At 43.7% G+C, this 26,908-nt stretch overlaps 1 protein-coding gene across 1 annotated transcript in view; it reads right to left on the bottom strand.

Moving 5' to 3' along the window:
• Positions 1–17,224, bottom strand: part of zswim5 (zinc finger, SWIM-type containing 5) — a 74,063-nt gene extending 56,839 nt beyond the window's left edge. Inside the window, exon 1 of the mRNA XM_085377866.1 lies at positions 16,626–17,224. Coding sequence (XP_085233992.1) covers positions 16,626–17,154 — 529 coding nt within the window. The 5' untranslated portion in view covers positions 17,155–17,224. The remainder of the gene's footprint in view (positions 1–16,625) is intronic.
• Positions 17,225–26,908: the final 9,684 nt, after the last annotated feature.

Genomic DNA, 26,908 nt, shown 5'->3' with positions numbered 1-26,908 from the left:
GGGTCGCTGGAGCCTATCCCAGCTGTCATAGGGCGAGGGGCGGGGTACACCCTGGACAGGTCGCCAGTCTGTCGCAAGGCTAACACACAGGGACAAACAACCGTTCGCACTCACATTCATTTGCACATTCACACCTAGTGACAATTTGGGTTATCCAATTAACCTATCCCCACAAGCTGCATGTCTTTGGACGGTGGGAGGAAGCCAGAGTACCCGGAGAGAACCCACGCAAACACGGGGAGAACATGCAAACTCCACACAGAAAGACCCCAGCCTGATGTTGGAATTGAACTCAGGACCTTCTTGCTGTGCGGCAACAGTGCTAACCACCATGCCACCGTGCTGCCCTTTTTTTTTACCCATTCACACACACATTCACACACTGGCGATAGCAAGCTACATTGTAGCCACAGCCACCCTGGGGCGCACTGACAGAGTCAGTCTTATAATGATCAAGTATACCCTAAAACCTTCAGATTTTCTTCTTACAAATCTACAAATGATACACTGTAAAAGTACCCTGAAAGTACCTAAAGAAATTAAGTAACGTAAAGTTTTAAAGGTTCTCTTCCAATTGAGTTAGCTTGACTTATTATTTTTGATCAACTTCTACTATTTGGATATCAAGTACCTGCTACTTATAAAAACATAATTTCATTTTACTAATTTATTTAAATTACATGACAGACATGTTTGGAATGTTTTGATTCCTGAGGTGAATTTGACACCAAACATAAAAGATTAATATCTTTTATGTTTGGTGTCAAATTCACCTCAGGAATCTTCAGTCTGATATAACAACTGGATTGATTTCAATTCTGAAGAGGACAATGGAGTAAAAGTAAAATGTCTTTGTCTTAACATTATGCACAAAGTTTAACAACTTGTTTTTTTAGTTGTTTTATTTCTTACTGAAACATTACATAAACATTTATAAATGTGATTTCAAAGTTATGAATTTACTGTAATTTATCCATTGGGCATTAAAAAAAAGCACTAATAGCAAACTTTAAAAACGGTCAAGTGAGCTTTTCATTTTGATTTTTTTTTAATCTATTTTCTTCTAACACTTCACTAGTGAGGTTATTTCCTGTCAAATATGGAGGTCCGTCCACTCGGTTGCAGGTGTTCGTTTTTGAAATGTGAGCAGGCGGGATTGAAGATTCACTGAAAAGCTAGAGACATCAGTCTTAATGCGGCTGTCTTCATCACTGCTGACTGTGAAAATGTGTTACATTAAAGCATGCTCATTCAGTGGCACTGTTAGCTAAAAGCTAATAAGCTAACACAGCCACTTTACTAAATTAGCTGACCGAGTTCACAGCTCAGCAGTGCAGAGGTAGCCAAGACAGGCTTAAGTTTTTAAATTACGGACAATGTGTTGTTCTGAGGTTTTCTCCCCTTTTTTGATGCAATGCTCTCTGTAATATACCGACATTATGATGAAGTCTTTCAAATTTAAGGGGATGAAGTTAATGAAGATTTCAGAACTGATGAAAAAGCAGCAGGTCAAAACTTGGAGTAACTCCTACACTTGTGTGGAAGAACAAATATCACTGTATGGAGAAGAGCCAATAACTACCATTTCATCATAGTCAGTTTAAAATTAATTTACCTAAGTAGTTTGGCTGTATTGTATGATTACGATAATGAATTGGAGAGATGATTTGCTATAAAATGATCTTGTGAATTAGTGGATTAATGTGTGTTTATGCTTTTATTCATTCATGTCTGATGAGCCAGATCTGAGATGATGCAGTGGCCTTGGTTATAATAATCCATGACAACGACCCAGTTCATCACCAGTCTGTGAAATTCTTTTAAAGTGACTTTGTGAAGGTCTCCCAAGAACTGCTGATAAACTTCTCGGTATGTTTGGAGTGATCTATGCACTACATCTACTACTACAATAATTACAAGGAGCAGAACAGCACTGTATTCATTCAGAGCTGCTGAAATGGTCCCAACTTAGAGACTCACGAGTCTGGATCACTGTATCACAGCACAGCATCCTGTTTTGTTTGTTGTTGTTTTTGGACTACAAGAGATTTCTGATAGTCATTGTTTTGAATATGAATGTTAACCAAGCAGGTATTGAAAAAAAAAAAATAACAGAACCAGGACATCGGTCTATGTACGGGAGTATGGGAAACAAATGAAAAGTTTGTAGTTACTAAATATTTTTGAATTCATTAAACATTTTGCTTTTATTTTAGTCAAAAGGTACACGTCAAATATAATCAAAATACTGGAGTTCTGATAAGCATCAACTTTTAAGTTCATAAACTTAAAAAAAAAATTAAGGCAACCAATAGCAGAACTTCTTTGGGTTTACAGTGTAGACAACTGCAGTGCCTTCATAGCATCCAGTTACACTGAACAAAAGCTAATGAATCAAATGCATTTAAGTTAGAGGGACAAAACAAAAACACACACTGTGTCTGGCTCGTCTCCTCCATCTTTGTTTGGGTGAGAAGAGGATTGAGACGGCTGGTTGGGGTGAGCAGGGTGTGTGAATAGGAGGTGTGTGTGAGTGAGAGAGAGAAAGAGGGTGAGAGGTCTCAGCTACACTGATCCTCACAGCTATTGACCACATTAATCATGTTGCATATAGAGGATGTGTGCGTGCGATTGTCCCTCCTGTCCCTGTGTGTTGCTGCACTTGACTGCTCCTATCAATTCAATTTCATTTCTCCCCTCCCTCCCTGCCTCTCCAAGCAGCACCCACCCCACCACCACCAGTCTGTGAAGCCTGTAGTCTCCCTCTCTGTGTGTGTGATGGACTGCTGAGAGTCTAATGAGGTCCCTCCCTCCCCTTTGGCTTTTTTGTGACAGGAGTGTGTGTGAAGGGGGGGGGGGGGGGGGGCAGGGAGCCAGAGGTGACAGGTTGGTTATGTACTTTGTACATTTGCCTTTCAGCTCTCCTCTTCCTCCCTCCTGTCGCTTCTTCCTTGCTTCACACCTCCCCTCACCCCCCTTTCCTTCCATTTCTCCCTTCATTACATCCTCTCCTACCCTCCCCATCCCCTCCACATTCATCTCATCCATCCCATCTCTGCCCAGACTCCCCCCCCCCCCCCCCACCCACACACAGCTTGTCCTCCTCCCCCTTTTCCTCCTCCACTCTCTGCAGTCGTCTTACCATTCATTTGTCGGTGAGACTGCGGCCTAATGGGCCATAGCAGGCCTTCCACAAAAGAAACCCACACAGAGTGCTGTTATTAGCAGATAGGGAGAGAAAGAGGAGGGAGGCAAATGGACAGGCGTAGAAAAGAGGGGAGGGAGAAACACAGCAGAACTGTGAACAGGAGAGGAAGGAAAAAAAAGGGTGGGGGGGTAACTGGGGTGATTCATTTTAATGTGCTGTTCAATTAACAAGTGCTGAGGAGGCATCTTCTGCTCTCTGGCCTCGTTTGACTGTGTCTGTGCGCTCTGGCAGTTAACTGACTGGCTTGTTTAGAGGAGCAGAGGCCAAATAGTGGAGCAATATGACCCAACAGCATTTACACGGCACACTGACAGACATGCAGGGAGCGTTCAAAGCCTCTGCTTTGAACGCCCCAGGTACACATGTTGCTGTGTACCTGGGGCAGGTACACAGCAACGGTTTCAGTGCAGCGTTAACACACAGAATTAAATTTGAAAAAACATCTGCATTAACGACATTGGGCTATGCACGTTTCCATAAAAGCCTTTTATTTTGAGAGGATAAACTATGGGCTACACAGAGACAAACAGCAACAACACACATTTTTACCGATAGACAATTTACAGTCAGTACAAGCATGGCTTTGGACTGTAGGAGGAAGCCAGAGCACCTGTGTAGACCCACACAGGGCCAGAACATGTAGACTCTACATAAATAAATGAAAAAAAATAAATTAAAACCCATGATCATCTGTGATGTAGCAGTGCTATTCCAAGCACCACTGTGCTGCTTCAGATAATAATTTCTTTATTAACTGAGATTTACCTGTGATTTCTCGTTAAAACAAACACATTCATTTGTTATTTTTAATTTATGACAGTGTCACAACTGGCCATTGTTACTTTTGTGTACTCAGTTTGCTGTTAGTTTGTTTCAGTTTGCTGCGTTTGACAACGCAGAAAGTTTTACAAAGGAAAGCTTGCAATTGGGCAAGACAATTTTTTGGGGGGATAAGTCTAGTTTGGTGTTCTGGTCACACTGGGGGGGGGGGGGGGGGGGGGGGGGGGGGGGGGGAGTCAGCCAGGCCCATTTACTAATGCAGTCTGACAGTCTGAATCACCATAATAGGCAGCTTGGTCCCTGAGTGATACAATTATTTGTAGTTTTAGAACTAAGTGCTTCCTTTTAAAACCTTGTTGACACATATGGCAGGATGAAATAAGAAAAAGAAAAACCATGACCAGTCTTCAAAGCCTCAAATCATGTTAAGAGGTCAGCACTGATGAATTACATATCAACGGTTAACAGAAGGCCAGAAAATGTTTTCATGTGAAGGGAACAGAAAAGAACTATGGTGAGGAGGAGGACATCTGCAGGCCACAAGAACGCCAAGCGGTGCAAGAAGAAAGATATCCGGCATGCTTGTTGACTTCCATTTCCCGAGATCAAAGTCTGAAAGTGTATGGAAATAGTTTATAATCCAACTCTAATGGCTGTGTCTCACAACAGCCTCCTATGGGCCCCTTTCTGTCTTGCTGGCAGTTATAGCGCTGTTGTGAAGGGCTTTCAGTGCCTCTGAGACTGGAAATGCACATAGGATAGAGGCACTCGCTGCAATACACAGCTGTGTGTATTCAAAAGGAGGGTGGGGAAAAAAACGAAAAAGAGGGCGATTATTATCTGTGCCTGAAATCTATGATCTACGAATGGCCATTCCAAGTGGAGACGGGCAGCACAATAAAAGGCCAAATACACTGCGTTGAAAAGAAAGATTGGAGCATTAGCATAGAGATCAAGAAACAGTCAGTCCTGGCTAACACAAAGTGAGGCGTAATGGGAGCAGAAAGAAGGAATTTTCTTTCACACTCAAAGCCAGCAGAGCGCTGTGCTCAGATCGCTACAGATGTGGAGCTCAAAAACATAAATCATATTACTTTAAAAGGGATTCCTTTCCAGCTGTTGCATTTTATATACGTGCAGTGCAAGTTTGCATTGTGGACTGTGCAAACCCAGAAGTGGCCACAGCTACAGAAACCTGTCAGTGTTAAAAACAAAACACACAAAAATAACAAACAAACCCTAATTTAATTGGCTCAAAGGATCCCAGATCTTACAAACAGATTACACATATGTATGATATGGAGTATGATGATAGAAAACTATACCACATCAGTCTTTCTATCAACAACCAAACCAACAGTATGGGGGGAAGACCAATTTATGGCCAATTTGCTAATACAAACACATTGTTTTCTTATGATTATAAACCTCCTTAGTCATCACCACAGCATTCTCAAAGCCATGACTAATATGGGAGTCATAATTCCACATAGTGTAGGTCTTCCGTTGATGGAGAAGCTAAGGAGAGGCAGTTGCTTTAGACTTCCAAAGAGCCAATGGAGAAAACTGTGTGCATAGGTCGAACCCTCAATGGCTGAACATGTGGTTCACTACGTATAGAAAGATGACCAAAAAAAAAAGCCAAAACAGTATCGAAGAGAAACAAAAAGTGGCTGCAGTGGACAATTAAAACAGTTTTTAAAGCCAACTGGAAGAACGATGACTCATATTGTTACGCTACAACTCACACTGACACAACCTAAAGTCATTTTGACTCGTGAAATAGTTTGAACTATCCCTTTAAGCTTTGAAGGCAACAAAAGGGGGGGGGGGGCACCTTGAATGAGAGTTCTGCTTGGTTGACTTCTATCCAACCATCAAGTAATCAATAGGAGGGCAGAGATGAAGAGAGGAATTCTGCCCGTTTCCCACAAAGTTAAAGACAGGAGGAAGGATAATGGGTTTGAGGTCAATATGATGAGAACATCTTTTAATCTGGGGTAACATTACTCTGTTGGGTTGGTGTGCATCCCAATGTCTCCTTCCTCAACGAGCTCAACAACTTTTATGCTCGTTTTGAGCGAGGGAACCCCACAACCACAACCAAAGCAGACATGACGCCAGACCACCAACCTATGACTCTCTCCCCCACCGATGTAGGAGCGGTGCTGAGCAGGATCAATGTCCACAAGGCTGCAGGCCCTGATGGCATCCCCGGGCGTGTTCTCAGAGCGTGTTCTGGGGAGCTTGCAGGAGTGCTCACAGACATATTCAATCTGTCCTTGGCCCACGCTGTGGTACCGGCCTGCTTCAAATCCACCTCCATCGTCCCGATACCCAAAAACTCCAACCCATCTTGCCTCAATGATTACCGCCCAGTAGCACTCACCCCCATCATCACTAAGTGCTTAGAGCGACTGGTCCTAGCACACTTCAAATCCTGTCTCCCCCCCACCCTGGACCCCCACCAATTCGCATACCGCCGGAACAGGAGCACAGAGGATGCAGTCTCCATCGCAATGCACTCTGTCCTCTCACACCTGGACAACAACAACACCTACGCCAGAATGCTGTTTATAGACTTCAGTTCAGCATTCAATACAATCCACCCCTCACAACTCATCAGGAAACTGACAGACCTGGGTATCAGTTCCCTCATCTGCAAATGGTTACTAGACTTCCTGACCAACCGCCCCCAACATGTCCGGCTGGATAACCGCTGCTCATCTACCATCACAATGAACACCGGTGTACCACAAGGCTGTGTGATGAGCCCTTTCCTCTACTCCCTCTTCACCCACGACTGCAGACCTGCTGATGGTTCCAACACCATCATTAAGTTTGCAGATGACACCACGGTGATTGGCCTCATCAGTGACAACGATGAGGCCGCCTACAGGGAGGAGGTGGATCGTCTGGCTGAGTGGTGCGACAGAAACAACCTGCTGCTTAACACCGAGAAGACCAAGGAGCTCATCGTGGACTACAGGAGGAATGCTGACCCACATCCACCCATCCACATTAAGGGGACGGCTGTGGAGCGTGTGAGCAGCTTCAAGTTCCTGGGAGTCCACATCTCCGAGGATCTCACCTGGACGACCAACTGCTCCAAGCTGGTCAAGAAGGCTCACCAGCGCCTCTTCTTCTTGAGGACTCTGAGGAAGAACCACCTGTCCTCAGACATCCTGGTGAACTTCTATCGTTGCACCATCGAGAGCATCCTGACCAACTGTATAACAGTCTGGTACGGGAACTGCTCTGCCTCGGACCGGAAGGCGTTGCAGAGGGTCGTGAAAACTGCCCAGCGCATCGCCGGAGCACCACTTCCTGCCATAAAAGACATCTACAGGAAGCGGTGTCTGAAAAGGGCTGGGAAAATCATCAAAGACCCCAGTCACCCATCACATGGACTCTTCACCCTCCTGCCCTCTGGGAGGCGCCACAGGAGCCTCCGGACTAAGACCACCAGGTACCGGAACAGCTTCTTCCCCACAGCTGTCAGACTCCTGAACTCTGCCTCCTGACATCTGACCCACGTTAACACATGGACTGAACATACACACACCCACAATGGACAACTGTACCCTCAAACACAATAATAACATGGACTGAACCACCACTCACAACCACTAGCACTTTATATAGCCTCTGTAGAAACTATCTACACCCTCACTTATCTTAACTGCACTACTGTATAGCTCTGTGTAAATAATCATTCTGTACATTCGATAATTTTTAATCCTACAACTGTTTACAACTTGCATAGTTCCCATTTCTGTATAGCTGTATATCCCAGATTCTGTAAAGTTATTTATTTCATATTCTGTATAGTTTTTCATATTTATATTCATATCCTGTACATAGCTTGTACTCACTACAGCCTGTACATACTTATAGTTATAGAATATTCACAACATACTTCATACCGTGTACATTATAACATACCATAATAGACCATTTCTGTAATATACTCACATATCTATATTATTGCTAATATATATTGTAATATATCTATATCACTAAAGCACTTCTGGATGGATGCAAACTGCATTTCGTTGCCCTGTACCTGTGCATGTGCAATGACAATAAAGTTGAATTCTATTCTATTCTATTCTATTCTAAAAGAAAACTCGAAAAGGAATCCCATCCTCTTCAGACGGGTCTAAACTCAGGAGATTTATCTCATTCCCCCTTTAAACAATGCTACCTGTCAAAGCATTTGTTCCACACTTCAGACATCCAGGATTTCCACTCCACAGGCATTACTTGTACTTTTAATGGAAATGTGTAACTTAATCTTATGTGGGAAGGTTATGAGCTTATACTGGGGGGGGGTTTCTGTTGCAAGAGTGTAACAACCTGTTTGTAGGACTGCATTCATTTCGGGTCTCCTTTGCATTTCAAATGACCCTTTACTCGCTGTCAGCCCATTTTTCTCCTTTCTCCCCAAAATTTGTTAGGCAATTACAACCAAACTAAGACATAAGTCCAGCCTGCAAGCATTAATCTTCCTTTTCAAGTTCAGCCTCTCTCAGAGACAGGGACAGAGGCCAAATGTGCACAAACAACCATAGTAAACATACGCTTGTGCACATACAAAAAGCCAATAAAGGACAGGTGTGGAACAGCGCAATAACTGAATACAGCAAGCCGTCAGCTTCAAGAGCTAAAAAAAAAAAAAACAGGACAAGGCCACCATTGATCTCTGCTGATAATTGCACACCCATCTAAGGTAAAAGCACTAAAAGCTAGGTAGGAGGAAAACACACAGGATAGGGAAGCATGAGAACAGGACAGAAGCAGTAAAAATGTGTTTGCACTGCATTTTATTTTACACAAACACACACACACACACACACACATACACACACACACACATGTTGGTACTGTGACAAAAAAGTAAGAAAGGAGCCGTTATTGAGGGACAGAGTAGAGCAAACAATACCAACGGCAAAGAATGCCATCCTTTTTTGCTACCTACTGCAAACATGTCCTGAGTGGAAACAGCAAAGTAAGAAATCACAGTTAAAAAAACAAAAAAAGTTCAAGTGGCATTTTTAGTGGTTCTTTGTGTTTAAAGTGAGGGCCATTTATTCTGGTTACAGTGTAACAAAGCTGGTTGTAGCCATTCTCTCATTAAAGTGTTTCCATTAACTGTTCATTGCTCTGATCCTTACAGAGAAACACGTCTCCTGGGCAAACTTTTGACTCACACATGTCTGAAACACACTAGTTTGTGCAATACGCTTTTAATTTATGTATAAAAGCAAAACTGGGAACCAGCACCACCACAAGAACACAGCCAACCCCTCTGTTTTCTCAAAAGAATTCATGATGTTGCACAAAAAAAAAAAACAACTAAGTAATTGTGTATAACACATGAAACATGCCCTGCCCCACAGGAAGAAAAAACAAAAACAAAAAAACAAGCACAAGTGCAAGGACACTGAGATGTCAAGGAGCTTTCAATGTCTTCTCTGACTGCAAGAGCACCCTTCCTGTGTGTCAGATGTAAATCAGGTATCCACTACATCTTTAGTAAGGGCTGAGCACGAATGCATGTACACATTAACAGTTGTTGACAATCAACACAAAGCCATGGAGATCATGTTGAACCCTTACGCAGGTATAATAGTTGCAACATCTTTTTAATTGCTGCATGTGCTATAATTGCTATCCGGTTGTTCAGTCTGACGTCACTAGCCGTGTCTGGGTCTAAACTCCGCTGCAGGTCCATATATCAAACGATCACTATGGCATTACTGAGAGTTGAAAAACTGTCTAAAGTCTTTCATCTTTAATAAAATGATCAGCGTTCTGCTCTACCAGGTGTAACAATTGAGTTTAACATCCAGGCATCCATGAAAACGGAATTTATGACATTTAACGGAGTTAGAAGTTAGCAGGGAGTTAGCTCGCTAGCTTCTATCTAAATACAATATAGCATGTCCTGACTGCGGGGTTTTGGAAACAAATTAAAACGTACAGCTCTGTTATCACTTCCAAGACAGAAAACTAAACAGCAGTGACGTTTGCAGGGTTACTGAAGTTTGGCTAGCTGGTATATAATGATGTGCTACATGACCGCTAGCGACACAGCTATGTTAGCATAATATAAACAAGCTAACTTTTTTTCCACTCGATAAAAGTTACCGTGAGTGTTGTCGGTGGTCAGGAACAAATGTAATCGCATGGCAGGATGCTGTAAAAGGACCAAACTTCAGCCAGGAGAACAACTGAGATAATCCATCCACAATACGAGGTTAGTCATTCATATACTGCTGCATGGGCTGGGCTGTAGTTACATCCTAAGGTTTTAAAAACTGAGCTTAAATAAATGATTAGTGGTAATAAAAGCCGAGGGAGGTCAACAGGGATCACCGACTGTTTTAGGAGCTTTTTGAGATCAAATAGAAGAAAATACATAACATTAAACATGTTAACAACACAAAAGCCATATTAAACGCAGACTACTTTAGACCCGGAAGTAGGATCCGTCGCGTCATCACTGAACAACCGGATTGTTAGACAATCCCTCACGTAAAGAACTGCTCTAACTTCCAGTCATTTTCTCCTCATTCTTGCTGGTTTTCATGTGGTGCCTTGACAACACATTGCATGTGAACAGCATGAACGGCTTGACACTAACATTTCAAAACCATGTGCTAAATCAAGAAAAAAAAGTAGCACTGGATCAGCTGTTTAAGTGAAAAGCGTAGAGCACTTGGCAATAACAGTGAGACAAAAGAAGGGGTGGGTTAATACTTCCCTCTATTCTGCTTCCATCATTCCTTTCGTGCCTTAAATGTAATGTACAAATAGTGGAGGAAGCTCTCAAAGAACAACAAGCTTTGATTAATGATTTTATGTAATCAGGACATGCTCTCTCTGTCTCACACAGACACACACACGTACAGGTGGCTGGCCCTTTGATGAGTACAACAACAGAGAGTCCTCCTAATGGCCTCATCTTTCACGAGTCTCTCCAAGAGCTAATAAGAGTGTGGGGACGATTTGTCTTACCAATTTTCCCTTTTCAAGTGTGGCAGGCGTGGAATTAATTACACTGATTAAATATTGTCCGTCTGATTTTTAGCTCTTCCCCAATGCATTGAGTAGCAAATAGCCAACTGGCTAAAGTTTGGGCTCAGTCAAATAAATCTACAACAAAACGCATATGACGCGAAAGAAAATCCTTCTTTTTCTACAGTCACCACTGCAGTGCAGGCTAAAGCACTTTACATGAGAGGGATGATGAGCATTTAAATAAGAGCTTTGGGATATTTAAAAAACAAAAAAAGACTTTCGCCTGGGAGATGAGGGTTTGAGCCCCTGTGGGTCCAGTATTTATTTATTTTTTAATCATTTGATGAGTTCCCTTTTTCATGCAGTTTTGTTTTCATTAGCAGTTTCATTGAACCTTCCTTTGGTTAATTAAATGGGGTCACCATGGTGGAAGTACCCACATCAGATTTAGACAATTTTTTTTCCACTTTTTAAATGCCCTTCCCATTGAAACCCTCATTACTAATGTTAAGGGAAAGCTTGTGTTTTTTGTTAAACTAGAGCCCTAGACAATGTTTATCGCAAGTCTTTCTCATTCCAAATGGCAGACAATGAGAGTAAGAGTAGGAATTTTGCATTCATTCTTTCCACAATCAACTGACCAGTACTACCCCTTTTTCTTCTTTGGTGATGTTCTGTGATATGAGAGGGGTGAGAAAAGGGCAAAAAAGAAGAAATGAGGACAGACTGGTTGGTCAGGGTTTCATGTTACAGCAAGATAATGACCCAAAACAGTTTAACTAAAGGCTTTAAATGCTGGCTGACCAGCACCATAGCCAGACATAAATCCCATCAAACTGGGTCAGAAAAGGACAGAAAGTGGGAATGAAAAGGAAAAGAAAAGTGAAACAACCGTGGGAAAGTCTGCAGAGAAAACTTTATTTAAACTTCCATAGCAGGAAGAATGCCACAAGCCTATATGGCTGGTGAATGAGTCATCCTTTCAAGCGACAATAAGACAAAGAATTTCAGCAACAACTTCAAGTTTATAACAGTTTAAAATCGTCAAACCAGTAGTGTGCATAAAACAGGATAAAACAAATGTGAAATGTCCTCAGAACAAGACTCAAAAGTGCTGGGAAGCAGTATGTGAAGGACATTATAGCAAGCATTTGAAGTTTTAGATTTGAACACAATCACTGAAAATATACATAGAGTCATCATCACTGGGACGGACTATTAGCAGATCCCACACCATTCCACGTACTGGGGTCTAAAGTTTACTCATGATTAGCCAAAACATGAGTCAACATCCCGACACAGCAGAAAAAAACACCGCTGAGTCACAAACCCAGATCATCGCCATCGTCATAATCAAATGTATGACCTCTTTCTTACTCAGTCATACCTGACTCTTTCCAGCTTGTCCCAAAACTTGCAGAAAAGTGTGTGTGTGTATTGGGGGGTTGCAAAAGAGATTAAAGAGCCTGATAAATGGAAAACACACGGAGTTTTATGAAAAACAAAAGAACAGTAAAGACAGAGTGCTCATGGAGATGTGGAAGGAGAGATGAAAAGCGAGAGGTGTCAGCGGACTCGGGGCCTGAGACTCGAATCTGGAAGAAAGATGGGAGATGAGGCAAGCGAAGGATGAGCTCACCAACCCCCGTCTTTTATCGCAACGTGTTCTTGAGAAATCCAAGAGCAGGTTTACACCAGAGGCTCGCAAGTTCTTCTACAACAATGAACCCCACAGCCATTCTGCCAGGAAATGACATCTGTGGAAATACTGGCAGGACACTCACACTCTGCAAAATGAGAGTGTCCGTCACTGCCTAAACAGTGACGGACAAATATCATCTTCCTGACCACAGAACAAGTAAAGGAACACAAAACAGAGCCAACTTTTCCGTGAAGTATCGACTTTTGGTTCTTCAATAACGGTTTTCAGTCCACTGGCTGTCAGTCTCTACACTTTAATCCTGTTCAACTTTGCTGCCGAGCTTTGTCAGAGTCACCGGTGCTTGAAAAGGCGTCGGAGACCCATTACAGTTTTATGTAACGTCACGGAGACAGCGATGTGCACACACATACTACTAAGCACCCCCCTTCCACATACACACCACACAAACACCCCCTTTCTGTGAACAAGGAGTTTTTCTACAGCTGGGTAACAAAGCATGACCCAATAATCCCAAAGCTTGACTCAAAGCTAAAGAAGCCCCCTCCCTCCCAAACACACACACACACACACACACGCGCGTTCCCCCTCCCTCCACTTATATCCCTTCCTCCCGCTCTCTGAGGACTTTATAAAGGCTGTGGCATGGGGGCTTCAGGGCGACTTTGCAGTGTAGGAAAGGGGGGGTTACAAAAACAAGCATGCTTCGCTTTGATTATTGAAATTATGACTTGGAGCAAGGAATACATTATTATAAACACATGTGCCAATGAGATGTTGATGAGCTCACGTCCCTTCAATCCATCACTATTACTATTAAAAGAGGCTCTTCCACAAAAGCCCTTCACTTGTAGTGTACTTTTTTTTGGGGGGGGGCTACTAAGGAACAATACCAGCCATTTCATTTCTAAATGGGCAATGCATCAATCAATGGGTGTCTTTGGCAATAAAGGTTATCACTTTCAACTGAAGAGATCCTTTTTTTCTCCCCTTCTCTTCTCATTTCATTATTGCGCTCATCAGTCGAGGGGCCGTTACATTACGCAAGCTGATAAAGCAATAAAAGCCCAGCAGCTAGAGGCAAGGGAGCAGCAAAACACCATGTCCGCTGAATATTGCCCAGCGCTGTGTCCCAATAATTATTACCTGAGAACACAAGAACGACTTGAGAGATTGCTCTAGGCGCACCAATTCTGAGAAACATGGGGCAAAAAAGTCAAAAGATGAGCAGGAGATTAAAGGAATAGGAGCTCCTGCTGTGCTTGTAATAGCTGTGAGGAACAACAACAACAAAAACAATAAATACAAATAAAACTGCATATCTCGTGATGGTTTAGCTTGTGGGCTCATCACATCTGTGCTTCAAAAAACAAAAACAAACCAAAAGAAAAACTCGATTACACTTTAAATGCACTTAATTTCCATAAAAGAGCCCAAATCTGGTGACCCAGGCAAACAGCTGACTCAGCTCTAGAAAAGTCAAACGCAGACACGAGGCTGCACGGCTGCAGCACAGTCTCACCCTTCACATAAAAAACACCCAACTGAATTACTTTGTTTTGGTGTACAAATAGTAGCTCAGAGTATGTTCTAAACCATTAATATGCAAACCATGCGGTTCAGAAACTGAATAGCAGTTCCAGACTGCAATTCCCCAATACACCTTTCCTCCTCCCCTTTTCCCCTCCAAGCCATGCAACATCAACATGCATGTGTCAGCACGCAGCTCCTAATCACTCACCAGCAAGTTGCTATTAAAGAATACATGAGCCACGTCCATCTCCCTTTCCTATAAAACAAAAAAACAAGTATGACCACTATAAGTGGCATTTAGAAACACGCCACGCATCGGGCCAAAGCAAGCTCTTGAAACTTGCACATTTTTTGCGGCTGTGCAACGCGATCCTTAACTATTCTGTGTGAGCCAGCCCAACCTATCCAAACCTAGCTGTGAAAAACAACCCGAAGACAATTGTACTCCTGTTAAGTCAGTCAGCAAAAAAAAAAAAAAAACTTCCACAGTTACCGGTTCCCATGCTCCACACAGTGACGAGCAAGCCGAGTCTTATCTTGATGTCACGCAGCTATTTGGCCCCAGTCTTGTGTTTTGTTGACAGAAAGACAAAACCATGTGCCTGCCTGCCTTGACTGACCTTGGGAGGGGGAGGCTGGGTAAGAGGAGGAGGAGGATGGAAACGATTCGCCATGGAGCCAGGTAAGACTTAGTAAGGTGTTGTGTTATGGGAATGTACTCTTTGTTTTGACTGTTGAACTTTCAAAACTCAAGTTTATACCAACAAAATTCACAGTTACTGTAATTGTACTCCGTAGCTGCAGACGGTAGACCTGACAGGATCCCCTTCACTCCCTTCTACCCAGACTTTCACCTCAGTGGTTGTGTTTGTAATGGCAGGAAGTGATAAAATAGGTCATCACTCAGAACTTACACCTTTAACTCAAGACTGCGGTTTGCTGACAATCTTTGCAAAAGCACACACTTCGAATCCCTGAGGTGAGACCAGCCTCTGGGTCCTCAACTCTCTTTGGAAGAAAAAATAAGAAACTTATCAAAGCAGACTGCATCCAGCTTCAGATTTCATTTAGTTCAATGAGCATTTATGAAATGCAATTAGATACAGCAGTCAGCAAGAAAAGAAGCAGCCAAACAGTTTGTAGCTTTCACCGCCCCCCCATACCTTGGAGCAACATGAAACCCAGACAAGCTTCAGTGGCTCTCACACCATATGGTCTAAGAAAAATCCTTGCAGTTACCATAAACGACTTTTTTCAACATTATCCATCGGCTTCATCGGATCAATTTCGCCAATGTTCGAGCTCAAATTCGTGGCCGTGCACGAGAACCTATGAAAAATCTGAGTGGAGATGGATGCTTTGCGGAATGGCCCTTTGTTTGGAAACAGCCTTCTCTGCAGCGCTGGCAATGCGAGACGCTTATCGATCATTTCAACTGGAAACCTTTTGTGTTGCGCGCGACTGCGAGGCTGCGGGCAAACGGCATCGGTAATAACGAAAATTAATGCCGTACTGCGTCTGCTATTAAGGTTCTCTTTAATTAGAGAAACTACAAAAATACTCCCAACGTGGATTTTTATTATTCCACGCTGGTGGCGTCGGAGCTCTTTGTCCGGTCCGAGCAGCAGCCGCAAATAAACAAAAAGCAGTCGGGGGATTTTTTCCCCGGATTAACACCGGATTAATCATAGTAAGAGACCCAATAACCGTCTTTGTTCCTTATTTAAGCCACCCTCAACCAGTGTTGCGTTGAGTAGGAAAAACAAAAGAAAAAAAACTTCTGCAATAGGGAATGAGGGGGGAAAATGATAAAGCCCAGACGCTATAACGTTGGGTCCTTTTGTATCCGCGTCTGTCAAGCCCTCCTCCGCCTGTCTCACGACTCCAGCCACCTCCGGCCGTCGACGCTGACCCTCGCCGAGGCAGAAAAGTGCTCATAGTTGCCAAGACATGGCTTCCGCTTTTTTTTTCTTTTGAAAAGAAAAAAGGCAAGTTGAAGCTTTAAGCTAAACAACGCTGGGTAAAGTGGCAGTAGCCAGCGGTACAGCTACAGAGTAACGCAATAGGAAGCCCTTTAATTTTTAAACAGCAGCTGGTCGGCTAACCTAGCAAGCGCCCCTTTTCCTACGCTTCCCTTTTTCATTTGGGTCCCATAAACCAAAAAAGCGTTAAATTCGACAACAAATGCCTCAGTACGATTGAAACGAACTAAAAAAAAACACGAAGTGTTTGTGTAGTTTTATGTGCGCTGAAAAGAGGCGCTTTGCATACTTTCCGCGACAGCAGCAAAAACTTCCATCAATCATCCGCCGTAAAAGGTCCAAGAGCAGCCGCAGCGGAGACTCGAAAAAAAAAAACAGTCCAGTGTGTTTATGCCAGGCAGCTTTTGCTTCGGTTAGACAGAAATATTCCACTTACCGACTTGTAAAACGTTTTCCACACAACCGGTTTCTAGCAGTCTGATACCCCGACGGAAAGGCAGTCCGTCTCCCGTCCCCACTGCCCCGGCTGCCCCAACGGTAGCTGTTGTACCGGCGGCAGATCCTCCACCGCCACCGGCGGTTGTAGCTCCGGAACCAGCACCCCCAGCCCCACCGGGAGTCGCCGACGGACCTTCCTCCCCGGCGACTCGGCACTGAAACGACGAATACATGCATATCTCCTTTTCGTTGCGGGGGAAAGACCAGTAGACGATGCGGCGCTGGACGGGCTCCGGGATCCTTTCGAAGCGCTCCTCTACTCTCTCGAAGGCCCACTTTTCCGCTACTGCTTTAGCAGCGCAGTCCAGAAGAGACTCGGGAGAACGATACCGGGAGCTGGGCAACCCGCTGCCGTGGCCGGGCCCCGGCCCGGGACCTCGGGGTGCTGGGCGAAGGCAGGGTCGCTTGCTGGCCGGTGGTACCGAAAGAAGAGGATGAGGCGACTGTTCTCTGCGTCCTTCCGCCATGGTGAGCCGATCAACACTAACGAGACGGACGGTGTGCGGACACCGAGCAGCAGCAGGAAGCCAACAACTCTCACACACACATACACACACTAAGCTCTCTGTGCTCCCAGAGCACTCTAAATAGGGGCTCGTGTCAAACTAGCAAGTATTTCAGGCAGAGCTTCCGGTCACAGCTGTCAAAATAAAACACGTACGCAAACGAGAGAATCTGCCCATTTAAGTCATAACACGGACCTGATGCTGTGAATTTCCATCAAAATTAGGCTCTTGTGATCTGATATCAATGAGACATTTCTCAAGGTCTTTTACGCCTACTTTCCAGGTGAAAAATACCACAATGAGCTCATATTTAGATTAAAACGTCACAAACGGTGAGGGGATGCCTGGATCTGTCTATCCATCGGATAGCGGCTGTAAAAGCAATTTTGGCAAATTCAGCTTTGTTTAGCTTAACTCATGTTTGTCATTCTGATTTCCCAAAGTGACATCAGGTCAAGACCTGAAAGTTCGTTGCACACATGCCATTCATTCATCTAAAGTATTAATTATCTAGGTCTTATTCTGACACATCAGTTCCAATGACTGGTGTCATAAACTTACCCTTAATATCAGTTATTATAGTATATTATCGAAACTAAGTTAAATAACACATTTACTGATGTAATATAACCACTAAACAATGACAGCCAAATACCTTTTATCATTAATATTTAACTTAGCTAGCTGCCTTTCCTCTAAAGCTTTTATTATTTCTTTCTGATTCATAACACAGAAACATTTTCCACATGCTTAAGAATTGGAAGATTGCTTTGGAGGTAGCAGTCTGACAGTCAGTAATGATACCTGATTTAGGTGCTTCTAGTTCCTCAGCTTCTCTGGCCTCTTTTAAACTTTTTAAGCTGTAGTTCTTTCAAGGTCTTTGAACTCTCCACTGCTGGTGTTATTTTATTCCATCCTACTGATGTGTTGGTAGTTGCGCCTCATTCCCTTTTGTCTCTGCATGTATTCCAGAGTTGTAGAAACTTTGCTTAGCTGCCTCTCATTTCTCTCCTCTCAGATAAAGCTCCCCTAGGATGTATAAAGGCTTGCAGAGGTAAATATTCGTCCTATTCTCAGTTAAGAAGTCGATGCTGACATTGCCTCTGAATTTGAAAATGCAGTGTCTTTTGGTCTTTTATTTTAAAACTCAAAACTCTGGATTTCCTGTCGTTTTCCTGGTAAGTTTGTGTGACTTGATCCAGCTTAGCTGGCACAGAGGGCAACAGAGCTGGGAGAGAGAGAGAAGGATTGATTACAGGTAGAGAATGCTGCGCATCATTAATCAGCACAATGACAAGAAAATAGCTTAGACTCATGTCCCAAACCTGCTGTCTTGCTTTCAGACAGTAATTATACAAATGACTGCAAATACACACATGGAGGAAGAGAATAAAACAACAGTAATAAGTCATATATATGGATGACTTACATACATGTAATACTCACTGAAGTTTGGCTTTGATGTTTCTTATAACTGTGAAAATACATGACTATTAACTGTTCAGTCTCTTCCTTCACTCTTTCTTTTCAAACCACAGCACACTCCTTGATGTGAGCATTTTCCACCAGTGGAGAAAGCGATTTCAGCTTCTCCACATGAATAACAAAGTTGCCATTTTGCTAATTAAAGTCACAGTGTTATGTGTCCCATAAATATCAATTACCGCCGATCAGCAAATACACATTCATTTGAATGGGTCCAGCATGCAGTTGCGAGTGTGCCTCCCACAGCAGGACACAAAGGGTTTAAACTAATACTCTGGCTAATGCTCATTTCACATCACAATGGAGCCTGCTGCTCATATACCTGAGGCCATACCTGGATGTTAAGGACTTTAAAAGGCACGCAGTGGGGCTAATATCTTCATCGCGGCATCATTTTTGAGAACAATAACAGGAATGAATTCTTGTCATTTTTCTGTCTGTGCCTTAAGCAGAAGTTGTGGGTCTGTTCGTGCAGTTATTGTTTTTGTGTATGGAGTTCCTTGTGAGATCGTAGCAGATGGCTGATGCTAAATATGAGTATGACGTTAGACAAAACCACTCTTTGCCTTACACCGTTGTGAATATTATTTATATTTAACTTGAGCTTTATAGTCTCGTGGGCTATACATTTGCCCCCACAAGCAAAGCACTCCCCTGTGGGGGAGACATGAATCCCTTGAGAGTTGCTTAAAAAAATCTGCCAAATAAAATATGCTCGGCTACCTGCTGTTGTGAATAAAGGATCAGCCAAAATTAGCTACATTTTTCTGAATTCTGAATGTGTGATATGAGACAAGAAAAAGTAACAGTTGGATGCAGTCAGGTTTTGACCTCTGACATCTCCCTTGTTTGTTTAAGAGTGTTTTGCACGTCTGTGAATCACACTAAAAGTATGTGCATATGTCCTGCGAGATTATCAGCTCGGTAAGTGACGAAGGCTGGCCTGGGAAGCAGCTGTATTGATAAAACCACTTTTGAAAGTTGCTCTTATAGAGTTTTTAATGAGTAAAAGCAAAGACGGGCACAAGATACAGGCTAAAATAGACTTTTTTCTTTGTATTTTTTTATTTCTTTGTTTCAGCTTTCCTTTCATGTGACATATTTATATTCTTGTGACAAAGATCAACAATAGGTTGGTTTATCTTGTCTAGCCAACAGCACAACAGCGCCAAATGAAGCCATTTTCTCGTAACCTTTGGCAGACACATGCTTTTATTCACTTTTACAATGATCACTGTAAGCACATTGTTTCCATCGCTGCTTGCTTTCATGTTGTTGAGTCTTTAGTCATTCTTCCTCTGACCGATCTCTTTATGCCAATAGCTATACAACATGTATAGTTTGAGAAGGATGAGATTTGGGACGTTTCTCATTGAATGCATACATGTCTCTCATGAGTTATTGTGACCGAAATGCAAAATGCTTTACGGAAGAGAGAACGTGCCAGAGTTACTCAACAAAGATGCACACAGAGATGTAGTTCTATCAGCTTCCCCAGTGAATAACAAGCCCTGCAGAATTACAATGAAAATACAAAAAAAAAGACACATTAGATAACCCTTTCAGATTCTGCACTGGTCCTCATGATCAATGTGGGTCTGATGCAGATTGATTTTTTCCATGATTGGGGGTACATGAGTGCATAAATGCTTAGATTTGAAGCCGATTCTGTTTCAATGCTTGAGGGATGCTTTGATTTGAGTTTTGGATAATTGCACAAAACAGACAAAGCTGAATTTCATCGAGCTCTGTGAACTTGGAGTGTAGAAAAACCCTTTCAGGTTAGGTGTGGCTGCCTCTTTTTTTAAACGTTCAAGATCAGACACGGACGTTTACTTCCTGAGTTGCTGAAATGTTTCATAATGTACTTGTATAAGAAAATACCTACCAGGTGTTGCTGCTCTTTACAAAGGAGACGCATCATCAAGTATTGATGCCATCAGCTTTTCATTCCCCAGGTGGAGAAGTGGAGGTAACTTGGGATCTTGTCCGCAAGTGGAGGGGTGAGAAGAGTGGAACTCTTCCTTATTAGCAGATGGTTTAGTGCAACATCTCTAGTGAAATCGATGCTTAAGGAGCCCTTTGAGGTAAAGAGCCGAGTGTTAATTCAAAGCTGTTGGTTTACTGGTAGATCCCCGCTACCACCAACACCTGTGGCCATAAGCTGGAGTGACTGAAAGAATAAGCAGTCATAAATGTTTCCCTGAAGGCCGTCTTGGAGCGTCGAGGAGCGTGTCAGGCTACATTTCACTGTGTGTTATACTTGTATAACTATGCATGTGACAAATAAAGAACCTTGAACCTTGAACCTTGGCTCATCTTTAGGGTGAGAGTGAGGAGTTGAGGTGATGTAGTGTGGGCATCTGTATCCTCGATGACTCCTAGATGAGGTGTTTTTCGACAGATTCAACCACGAGGAGATGCCAGGCATGAGACAAAGCATCTCAGAACAACCGGAGCTGAGGGAAAGGGAGGTCTGGGCACCTCTGTTTTTAATGCCCCCCCACACACACAACCCAAACCTGGATAAGCTGTAGAAAATGGATTGGCAGATGGATTAGTTTCACAATACAGGAATGCTGTAGAGTACTCAGGCTGGATCCACATCTTATGCAAACTACCAGTTCCCAGCAGTCCGGCATGAATGGCTTGAAAACCGGTTGAACACGCACCACTATCTGCTGTTCAAAAGTGCCGTTTACTCATACCACAGAAACTAAAGCAAGAACAGAATTTCAATCCTCAAATGAAGACTTGCCATCAATTTTGTTTCTTCAAAGTATCATAATATGCATGGATCCAATAAATGAAAGATTGAAAAAGAAAAACCACCTTGTGTCATTTTAATTAGATTCATTTTCACTCTTGACAAAGTACCTTATATTAGAAAGGAAAGAGAACTCGGCACACATGGACAGTTTTGGTGCTGATGTCAGTAGACTGATTGTATTACCTCAGAGGCTGGGAGGAATTTAGTGCTCTTTGGGTGAAAAAAGTGGTTCTTTTGTAATTATGTGGAAAAATAAGAAGACAAGCCTCAGGCACTCAGAATAACCGTGTCCATTAACTTATAATTACAAGTCGCTAAATGAAACAAAACCACCTTAATAGATTTTTGGATAGCCGTGTCTCCCATTTATTTCTACCAAATACATATAACTATTGTTCCTCACTGACCTTGCACGGGCAGTTATACTTCCTCATTTTCACAATAACTGACAATTGCACAGGCAGAGAAAATGTTTCATCAGCCTGGGATGAAGCCAATCCACACATAATGGCTGCTAAAATGCCTGATGAATGGATGCCATGGTCAAAATTAAGCAGATGATCTGCTCTGAAGTTGACTCTTTGGAGATGTGGGAGAGACATTAGTCACTGAGCACGGAGACAATATCCAGATCTGTGCCTCTCTGTGTATCCCCTTCCCTCTTTTAAAGACTGCTTTTTGGCGTGCAATTATATTGAACAATAGGCCGAAGCCAATGGAGGATGCGGCCCGTTACCATGGAAATGATGATGATGGATTTGTAGATAGACAGAACAGGTAATTGGAAAAAGATTGATGGGTGACAGGGTGAAACAGAGAGATAGAAAGGGATGGAAAGAGAGAAAGAGAGAGGGATAAATTACCAAAGCAGCAGTGGGAGGAGAGAAAGTCCTATTACACCCTATCTTTCTGGGATTTACAATTATATAATGATGCTTCCGCTCTCATCAAGTCAATAGGCAATCATTCTTTTTTGCTCTTGCAGTCACTCCCACTCCTCTCTTTCTTCCCCTTGTATTAGCCCTTCTTTCCCCTCAGTATTCTGTTTTCTGTCTGCCTGCTCTTCTCACTATTTCTCCCTCCTGACTCCAAAGAGAAAAGTGGATCCATTGTGTATCATTCTCAATATCGCTCGGTTCGGGAAAGTGCTGTAAAGGGTTTGAGACATCACATGTACAGATGCAGGCAGCGTCCAGGGAATGTAAAGGCGCAGAGTGTCTGTAATGACAGGTTTGCAGTTATTGTGGAGGAGCCTCGCTTGAGGTTTGAGAGGCTGGTTTATGACTGGAAGGTCAATTCTCATCTTAAAATGATTAAAAAAAAACAAAAAAACAAACAAACAAACATGCTTTCAACCTACCCGTGAGCAAGGCAGTGAACTTTGTGTTTCTGACTCACCATGCGCACTAAGACTGTACATAAAAGAGAGAAGGAGCCACCATAGCATTATCATTTGTTTGAAGCCTGAAGACGAGTGTCTCTGCTGTTTCCATCCACAAAAAAAATTATGTATCAAGGGTGGGGGTGGTGGGGTGGATCTGACTGTGAAATCACACACTCATTGGCTAATGACTCGTGATTGAAAATTCATTAGCCAGTGAGTCTGTGGTTTCACAGCTAATCCTCCATTTTGAAACATAGTATAGCCAAGATTTATGAGATCTATCTATCTATCTATCTATCTATCTATCTATCTATCTATCTATCTATCTATCTATCTATCTATCTATCTAAACCCTTACAGCAAGATGGCGGCGCGCACAGACGCAGCGGCCCGGAGCTCCTACACTTTTGTACTTTTGGTGGTACTGTGTATTATTTCACACAGTCTGGGGTTACTTCAATACAACAGAGATGATCTACTACAACTAAGCCGTGGAGATCTTCAACTAACATCCGAGTATCTCATCCCCCCGGAGATCGTTAAGCAACCCCCGGGGCTACCCGCAACAGCAAGCCGCAGGAGGAGACGTTGCGAGTGGAGGCAGAAGAGAGGCAGGCGGGGAGGCCTGTGGGCACGGCTAAAGACTAGTCCGTTTAAAGCACCACTCCCGATCATATTCCTCTCCAACGCCCGTTCAATCCGTTACAAACTGGATGAAATACGACTGCAGATCGCCACTCGACGGACTTTTAAGAACTGTTCGTCCATGATTTTCACTGAAACCTGGCTGGACAGCGCCATTCCCGATGCGGCTATTGATCTAGCAGGCCGCACCGCCTATCGAGCCGACAGGTCTGTGGACTCGGGTAAGAAGACTGGCGGGGGGCTGTGCATCTATATTAACAACTTTTGGTGCACGAACGTCACGGTAACGGAAAGACTGTGCAGTACAGAGGTAGAACTGTTGGTGTTAAAGTGCCGTCCATTCTATCTCCCTCGGGAATTTTCTGCCGTTTACATCTGCGCTGTTTACATTCCACCAGATGCTAATGCTAAGCTAGCGTTAGCACAATTGAGCAGCAGCATCAATAACAGCCTGGTAGCACACCCGGACAGTGTCTTTATTGCGGCTGGGGATTTTAACCACGCGGACCTGAAATCTGTACTTCACAATTTCCACCGTAATGTGAAGTGTGCTACCAGAGGAGATAGAACGTTGGACCAGGTGTACACCAACATGGCGAATGCATACAGAGCCCAGGCTTATCCCCACCTGGGTCTGTCAGACCATCTCTCCCTTCTGCTACACCCAATATACACACAAAAGATCAAGAGCACTGGGATTACAACCAAAACCGTGAGAACATGGCCGCAGGATGCTATTCCGATGCTTCAGGACTGTTTCCACTGCACAGACTGGGATGTATTCAAGGTGCAGGACACTGACAATCGTGTCGCATTGGACAGTTACACCTCCACTGTCTTGGACTACATCTGTTTCTGTGTGGACAATGTAACAACTTGGAAACGATTCCGTGTGTTCCCTAATAATCCACCCTGGATGACACACGGAGTTCAACAACTTATTCGAACGAGGAACAACGCTTTCAAATCCGGGGACCAGGAGGCATACAGTGCTGCCAGGGCCAACCTGAGAAGAGGCATCAAGACTGCCAAGCAGCAGCACAGGAGGCGTATTGAGGCCAGGTTTGAGAACAACACAAACCCAAGGCAGGTCTGGGAGGGCATCAGGGCTATCACGGACTACAAAAGGAGAACACCATCACCCTCAGCCGACAGTTCTACTCTGGCTGAGGATCTAAATCTCTTTTATGCCCGTTTTGATAGGGAGAACACCGACCCTGTCCTGTCCCCTCTCCCCTCAACCGATCCTGCTCCAGTCCTGAGCACTCATGAGCTGAGGCGTGTGTTCCGGAGCATTAACACCAGGAAGGCGGCCGGGCCAGATGGAGTGCTGGGCCGGGTGCTAAAAGACTGTGCTGCGGACCTGGCGGACGTCTTCACCTCTATATATAACACCTCGTTGTCCTGTTCACTGGTACCATCCTGTTTCAAAGCAGCAACCATCGTTCCCATCCCAAAACAGTCAAATGTCACATGTCTGAACGATTTCAGACCTGTGGCACTCACTCCCATTCCCGCCAAATGCCTGGAGAGACTGGTCATTAAACACATCAGAGCTGCTTTTCCACCATCCCTGGACTCGCACCAGTTTGCATACAGGGAGAACCGGTCAACCGAGGATGCGATCGCCACAGTGCTGCACACATTACTGAAGCACTTGGAACACAGGAACACCTATGCACGGCTCCTCTTTGTAGACTACAGCTCGGCTTTTAATACCATCCGGCCATACAAACTCCGTCCCAAACTCCACCAACTGGGACTTAACTCCTCTCTGTGCAACTGGATTGTGGACTTCCTCACTAACCGTAGACAGAGTGTCAGAGTGGGTAAGAACACCTCTTCCACCCTTGTGGTCAACACCGGTGCCCCTCAGGGGTGTGTTCTGAGCCCTCTGCTATACACTCTCTTCACCCATGACTGTATTTCCTCCTGCGCGTCCAATCTCATTGTTAAGTTTGCCAATGACACTACAGTGCTCGGACTTATATCCAACAACGATGAGACAAACTATAGGACAGAGGTGCAACAACTAGAGTCATGGTGCCACGACAATAACTTGGTCTTAAACACCAAAAAGACCAAGGAGATCATTGTAGATTTCTGGAAGAAGGGTCATAATAACCATCTGCCTCTCTTCATTGGCAGTGAGGCAGTGGAGAGGGTGAGCAGTTTTAAATTCTTGGGGGTAACTGTGACCGAGGACCTGTCCTGGGGCAACCATATCACCTCAGTTGCACGGAAGGCCCAACAGCGCCTCTACTACCTGAGGAGACTGCGGAGCGCACACATACCCAGATCTCTGATGTTGAACTTCTACAACTGTGCCATCAGCAGCGTTCTGACGTATGGATTTCTAGTGTGGTTCCCCAGCTGCACCAAGGCCGATCAGCAAGCACTCCAGCGGGTGGTGAAAGAAGCTGGCAGAATTATTGGAACAAGTCTGCCAGAGATCAGTAACATCTTCCCCACTCGCTGTCTGAGGAGGGTGCACAGTATCCTGCGGGACCAACATCACCCTGCGCGCCACCTTTTCCATCTGCTGCCCTCAGGGAGAAGGTACAGGTCTATACAGGCCAGAACATCCAGACTGGCCAACAGCCTGTATCCACAGGCTGTGAGGCTCCTGAACTCTCTGCCCCCCTCTCACGGACAATAACCATATCCAACTTCTTAATAGCAATGAACTGGTCTGCATTGGTGCATCATATCTTTATTCTCTTCCCCCTCCTGCCCCCCCCTTTCTTAAATAGATAACTATCATATCTGATATCATATCTCACAGTACAATAATATTGAATGGGTTGCATTGTTGTACTTTGTCATGTTTCTCAGGTCTTTGTCTGAATTTCTACGAACACTACTTGTCATGTTCTCATGTTATTGTTAAGGATTGTCTTATTGCATTGGAGTCACACTGGGTTAAATATGTACACTTGGGTTTTAAGGGGTATTTATTATTTTCTTCTTTTTTTTTTGGGTTGTATGGAAGCCCCAAACGCAATTTCATTGTTCTTGACAATGACAATAAATAAATACTATCTATCTATCTATCTATCTATCTATCTATCTATCTATCTATCTATCTATCTATCTAAAAAATCTATTTTCAACCACAGCTATTGCTGTCTGGTGGCCTTCCAGAGAATGCAGGGTTAAGACACTTCTGCACTGTCTTCATTTTTTATGACCTGGAAGCTTCAGTATAGGCGGCTGCATAGTGTAGTAGTAAGACTACAGGCTTTTGGAGCAGGAGTCGCAAGTTCAACTCCAGTAAGGGTCCTGACCAGACCCCCCCCATGCTGAAACCAAGCCCTAGCTACGTCTGCAGCTCGGACACAAGTATTTCATCACATGTTGTACTCTGTATGATTGTGTATGTGACAAATAAAGTTTGTATGTCCACATTTCATACTGTCTACAGAATCGAA

This window comes from Diplotaxodon limnothrissa, linkage group LG18, assembly GCF_057381915.1.
Source record: "Diplotaxodon limnothrissa isolate DT_005_m linkage group LG18, D_limnothrissa_male_GT1.1, whole genome shotgun sequence".
Lineage (NCBI taxonomy): Eukaryota > Metazoa > Chordata > Actinopteri > Cichliformes > Cichlidae > Diplotaxodon > Diplotaxodon limnothrissa.
Note: the sequence above shows the minus strand (reverse complement) of the source record. Positions and strands in the feature narration are given on the sequence as shown.